Genomic DNA, 6,689 nt, shown 5'->3' on the forward strand with positions numbered 1-6,689 from the left:
CAACCCAGGAGCAGGAGCCTCTCCCAGACAGATCCCAAAGGAAGTCTGTTACCTGCTGATGTTTCCAAAGGGCAGGAGGTGGGAAAAAACCACTGTCAGAGCGTGATGCTTGGCTGAGAAATCTCCCTGCCTCTCAGTAATGCTCTTTACAGCAGGGCAGCACTTAATCTGCTTTTATCTGCCTAAAGACTTGATCCCCATTGGTCTGCAGCAGGAAGAACCAGCTAATTTATTTTCACTGTGCACTTAAAAGCACAGCCCAGCCGATCCTGCAATGCTCATGGTTCACCTGTCCAAAAGGTACATGCTCTTTTTCTTGCCTCCTTCTCTACTATCCATCAGGTATTAGATGCGGTGGCTGACTTGTGGCTGGTCATGTTCTTTCTTGTTATATTTATATTTACTTGTGCAGCAAATGCTGGACTGAGTCTGAATATCTCTGATTCATGCCCAAGCATGTGCAAATGTGCACCTGAGGAGATTATCCACTGTAACAGAGCCGGACTGAGAGCCCTCCCTGGAGAAATAGCAGCATCCACCGTCTCTCTAAACCTCTCCAATAATTATTTGCGGATTCTCACCACCAACACCTTCAGAAACCTGACTTTCCTCCACAGCCTCTGGCTAGATGGAAACAATCTGACTTTCCTGTCCCCGGGGACCTTCCATGCTCTCAGCAAGCTGCGAGAGCTGCACCTCAGCAGGAACTCACGCCTCACCTACCTGCACGCAAACACTTTCAGAGGACTATTAAATCTTATCAGCCTGGATTTGTCCCACTGCAATATCTTCGAAATCCACCCACTTCTATTTTCACACCTGCCTTCTTTAGAAAGACTTGATTTAGCCTCCAATAACATGCGGTATGTCCCACAAGCCTTTAGGAACCTCTCCAGCCTCACAAGGCTGTCCCTGGAGGGCAACCACATAGAAGCCATTGGCAGAGATTCCCTGAAGGACCTGGAAACCCTGTACGATCTGAATCTCAGGAAGAATCGGATATGGATCATTCAAAATGGCGCTTTTACAAAGCTTCTCAGATTGGGCATGTTAAATTTAGGACACAACTTCATCGCTGATTTGCCTAATCAGCTTTTCGACGGGTTGATCCAGCTCAAGACCATGCACCTTGAAGCCAACAGAATCACTGCTGTCGACTGCACCTTCAGACATCTGCTGAACTTGAGAAACTTGTACCTGAACAACAATCAGATCTCCTCGATCTCAGACTCCGCTTTCTCGTACTTAAACAAGCTGCACTTCCTTCACCTGAGCAAGAACAACCTCAGCTCCCTCCCCATCCGCTTGTTTGCTGAACTGCCAAAACTGAAGTACGTGTTTTTATCCCACAACCCCTGGAAATGCGACTGCAAGATGCTTTGGTTCTGGCGGTGGACAGCAACGCGCCGGGGAGCAATCGAAGGGCTGCACTGTGCCTTCCTGGGTCCTCACAACACAACGGCACTCTATGTCCCCCAACCAGGGGACCTGACGGACTGCACAGTGCCACCTGAGCTGGCAAGCGAAGACAAGTGCAGGGTGGCTGGTACCAGTGTGGCTCCTGGGCCCCCCGCTCTCCCCAGCAAGATCATCCTGCTGGCACTTGTCTGCCATGCGTGGTATTTTGCGAGGGGATGGGACACCTCCATGGCCACATTTTGACAATGTTTGAATTATAAAGTGGAGGCCACTTATTTATTTTCGTGCTATTTGTTTGTGAACAATGGTTTTCATTACAGGTGGGTTTTATATGGAAACAGAGGGATTTTATTATATAGGAATAAATGCTTTCATTCATGGACAATGCTCAAATCTGAAATGCTAATATAAAAATTTAATGTAAATGTTCACGTGCAGAGGAGAAGCTCACATTAGCAAGTTCAGGGCTGGGGCTTGTGCTGGGTGACGCGGGGCCAGGAAGCATGGCTGCACCACAGGCTCTGTCCTCCCTGTTTCCCAACTGACCACAGCCATGTGTGATCTCTCGGGGAAGGGCTGCCTTCCTGCGCTCAGCCTACACTGGGGATATTGTGAGTACTGCTGAAGTAGGATGTGTTCCAGCACATCTGGAGTCCCTAGAAAAGGCTCAGTCCATCAGCATCTCTGTGAATGTGTGATACCTTCCCACAGCTAGCACACAAGGTGCTTTGCTGTTAGAATATAAGACAGTGTTGGAGGAGCGGGCAGAAATGTCACCAAGTAAAGCATTTTATCGCTCAGCTGCTCCTCACAGTATTGAGCCTCAGCTAATGTAGCTCTGCATTTACCCCTGCAAAGAGCTCATTTGTCTCACGGTTGGTCTGTACAAGTTGTGTCTCCCTGCATTTTGTTGACGAGCTCTGGCATGGCATCACACCAGTGCCATACCCGCAAGCTGCCTCCCTCCAGCTGCTGGGAGACACTGATGGGTCATCATGATGCCTCCATCACAGCAGTATTCACTTTCTTTCCTCCCTCACACAGATTAGCCCTCTCCATCCTCCCAAAAGGAATTTTCCATTTCTGCGGGTATATTAAAAACAGCCCAAATCCTGCTGTGGACTATGTGATGATCCACTAGAAAGCTCTTGCGCCATCCATGTGCTGCATCAGAGCTGTGACCAGCCACATGGCCAGGGATGAACTTCATTTACAGTATAAGAGCCAAGGTTAAACTACATCCCTTTCCCTTCAGTGGTAAACACTGATCACAGTCTCATCTCCATCCTCACCTTCTCCCTGCTCCTCACTCACCATCCCCTGCACAGCTGCTCCAAATGTCCCACTCAGTTCTGTTAAACTGGCAAACAAGCATCCTGTGGTGGCACACCAATGCAGAGAAGTCATGCAAGCTTCAACAGCACAGGTTCAAAGGCACAGCCTTCCTCAAGCTGGTACAGAATCATAGAATCATAGAATAGTTTGGGTTGAAAGGGACTTTTACAGGTCATCTAGTCCACCCCCCCTGCAATGAGCAGGGACATCTTCAACTACATCAGGTTGCTCAGAGCCCCGTCCAACCTGACCTTGAATGTTTCCAGGGATGGTGCATCTACCACCTCTCAGGGCAACCTGTTCCAGTGTTTCACCACCATCATTGTAAAAATTTCTTCCTTATATCTAATCTAAATCTACCCTCTTCTAGTTTAAAGCCATTACCCCTTGTCCTATCACTACATGCCCTTATAAAAAGTCCCTCTCTAGCTTTCTTGTAGGCCCCCTTCAGGTACTGAAAGGCTGCAATAAGGTCTCCTCAGAGCCTTCTCTTCTCCAGGCTGAACAACCCCAACTCTCTCAGCCTTTCTTCATAGGAGAGGTGCTCCATCCCTCTGATAATTTTTGTGGCCCTCCTCTGGACCCGCTCCAACAGGTCTATGTCTTTCCTTGCTGAGGGCTCCAGAGCTGAACACAGTACTCCAGGTGGGGTCTCACGAGAGCAGAGTAGAGGGGGAGAATCACGTCCCTCGACCTGCTGGCCACGATTCTTGTTATGCAGCCCAGGACATGGCTGGCTTTCTGGGCTGTGAGCACACATTGCCAGGTCATGTCTGGCTTTTCATCCACTGGTACCCCCAAGTCCTTCTCCACAGAGCTGCTCTCAATCCCTTCATCCCCCAGCCTGTATTGATACAAGGGGTTGCCCCGACCCAGGTGCAGGACCTTGCACTTGGCCTTGTTGAACCTCATGAGGTTCACACAGACCCACTTCTCCCACTTGTCCAGGTCCCTCTGAATGGCATTCCATCCCTCAGGCGTGTCAACCACACCACTCAGCTTGGTGTCGTCTGAAAACTTGCTGAGGGTGCACTCAATCCCACTATGTCATTGATGAAGATATTAAACAGCACTGGTCCCAGTACAGACTCCTGAGGGACACCACTTGTCACTGATCTCCATCTGGACACTGACCCATTGACCACTACCCTCTGGATGAGACCATCCAACCAATTCCTCATCCACCAAACAGTCCACCCATCAAATCCCTATCTCTCCAATTTAGATGTTGTGGGGGACCATGTCAAAAGCCTTACAGAAGTCCAGATAGATGACATCCGTAGTTCTTCCCTTATCCACTGATGTAGTCATATCCCGAAATATTAAGTATTTTTGGGTGCTTTTTTCTTTGCAAGATTATTGACTTGCAACACGTTTCTGGCCAGATAGCACACCTCGCTGGGCTAAACCCCTGCCTGGCACGGAGCCCCTTGCAGGGGGAAATCCCTCTGCTCTGCAGGAAGCACTTCCCCATGCCAGGTCGCAGGAGCAGCCCCACAACCTCCAGAACCAGCAGCACCATTTGCCAGTACTCAACCAAGGTGTCTGGTGCTCACAGTAACGGCGATGGCAAATCTGGTCCTTCAGGCACCAGATGCAGTCAATGCTGGCTATTTGCACTTGGCAGATCTGGATTTGCTGCAGAGATTAAACTGTGCCACAGGTAGAGTGAGTAAGTCTGCCCGCGGAGACCTGTCCTGCAGAATTAGCATGGTCTTCCCTTGGCTTTGGCTGCTGGTGCACAGAAGACATGATCTGCACAGACAGCATTTGTGCCTCACAGTGTCTCTTTGTTTTCCACCTTTGGGAGACTTCAGGAATTTAGTAATTCCTAAAGCCGCAGTGAGCAGAGCCTCCGCTGACCACGGCTGCCTCCCTTGCTCTGACCTTGCCATCGGCCATGGGGGCTGGTGGCAGCACAGCCACATCTAAGGAACGTTGTTCTTTACAGCTCTTTGGCTTTTTCTCTGAGATGCTTTCAATGATTATTTCTCACCTGACTTCTAAAAGCAAGAACACCTAGATAACATTGCAGAGATTACTAAATTTTCAGCAATTATCACTGTATAAACACTTGCCACAAGACATGCCCGATGTTTACTAAGCGGTCACAGAAGGAAGCAACAGAATGTGTGGCAGACACACCACATTTATCCATGTTCTTAGAGGAATTATCCCAAGCTGATAAGAGGTAAGAGAGAAATAAACCTTTGCTTAGTACTGAAAACACACAAACCAGCACATTTTGACAAGGGAAACCTGCTGTGGAGTGCAGAGTAAGATCAACCTTTGCTGTTGCACCAGTGAAGGGACAAACTGGGGCTGCACAACAAAACTACACACACTGCGTCTTCCTGGTTATCAGATTTGTGATTAGATTTGTCCAAAGTATTCAATGGTCAATAAATTTTTGCTTTACATTTTGTTTGTGCTGTTTCACCATTTTGTGCATTCAGCACCATCCTCACTTTCCTCAGCTTCACAAAAAATCTCCAGTTTGTTTCTTGCTTTTGCATTCCTCTCTGCTATCAATCTGCAATAGAAAAAGGCAGAAGTAAAAAACAAGCAAGCAAAATCCACCTCAGCAATTTTTTAAAGTCCTTACAAAGTTAGATTTTTTCCATTGAAAAATATAAATTGGTGAAAAGTTTCTATGAAGGAGAGCCTTGTCTCCTCTAGTTGCTTGCAGAAAATATTCCTTCCACTTTTCCGCCACCACCTCATTAAATACTGAACAGGAGTCCAACTAAATTGCTTCTTCTATGCTATGATGAAGCAGTGATAGAAATCCTTAACAAGTTGTACACAGCACGCTGGGAAAGAGCATGTGGCTACAATTTTTATCCACAAAAAATGAAGTTTGCAAGGAATACAAGAAAGACTTCCATCAAAAAATACAGGCCCTGAAGATGCAGTCTGCGCTTGGAAAGACATTTGAAGGAGATCCTTGATATTAAGGACAGCATGCACTCATGAAGGCAGCAGCAAGCTCGACAGTTTTTAAAAAAAAAAAAAACAGCATGAAGAAAGCTGACACTGGTAAAAAACCTTGGAAACAAAAGCATGTAATTGAATAAACAAAGCCAAGTAATTGAATAAATAATAACAAATAATTGAATATGAAAGAGCAAAAAGACTTGCAGGAACAAAGAAATGTGCTAAAGCTTACACCTCTGGCTCATGTCGGAAACTTTTAGGAGTGTTTGACAAAACAGAAACTGTTTTGCAAGCTTGCTTGCCAGGGGCTTTCTTTTGAGAAAGCACTGGGGTTTATCCTGCCTGCCCTGCACTGGACCTTCACTGCGAGATCTCTGCTTTGCTTTGACCCAAAGCTTTTCTTTGAATTAGCCCATTTCTCAAATACATCCAGCACAAGGAGGAGATGCTTTCCCATTCAGTAATTGTCAGAGTACCCATTTTTCCCCCTTTAACCTGGTATCAGGAGGCAAAAGAGGCAAGAAAGGGCAGATGCATGTGGTCACTTCCAAAGTCTAAGAATTTTGACCTTAATTCTTATACCATACCTCCAGCCAGTGCTATAAATCACTGTTTCAGCAGGATGGATGTGACTCTACTTACAGTATATCGCTCCATCTTCAGTGAAAACATATGCGATTTCCTGTGGGAAGCTTTGTTTATGTATTTTCTTATGAAAAAATTGTACCAGCGGAAAGTTCCCAGCTGTCTGTATGTGAGGCTTTGTGCAATAAAGCACTGAGAGGGTTTGCTGGCACTCCCGGCACCCTCTGAGCAGTGAGCGCTCCCAGACAGTGCCATCACATCCCATACCCTGACCCCTGCAGCAGGCAGGACTCCTGCATGTCTCCTCTCAGGTGCACCAGGCCCTCTCCAGCTCCCTGCCAAATTCCTTCCTTTCACCTAGCCTGTTTTCATCTCCTACACATAGAAAAATTAAGTGCCTATCACTCAACTAG

The 6,689-nt window shown here is 47.1% G+C and overlaps 1 protein-coding gene across 1 annotated transcript; it reads left to right on the top strand.

Moving 5' to 3' along the window:
* The first annotated feature begins 375 nt into the window (after positions 1–375).
* LOC140658392 (uncharacterized) lies at positions 376–1,662 on the top strand. The gene has a single exon (XM_072876741.1). The coding sequence runs from the start codon at positions 376–378 to the stop codon at positions 1,660–1,662; it is 1,287 nt and encodes a 428-aa protein (XP_072732842.1).
* The last annotated feature ends 5,027 nt before the right edge of the window (positions 1,663–6,689 follow it).

Source organism: Ciconia boyciana, chromosome 12 (assembly GCF_034638445.1).
Source record: "Ciconia boyciana chromosome 12, ASM3463844v1, whole genome shotgun sequence".
NCBI lineage: Eukaryota > Metazoa > Chordata > Aves > Ciconiiformes > Ciconiidae > Ciconia > Ciconia boyciana.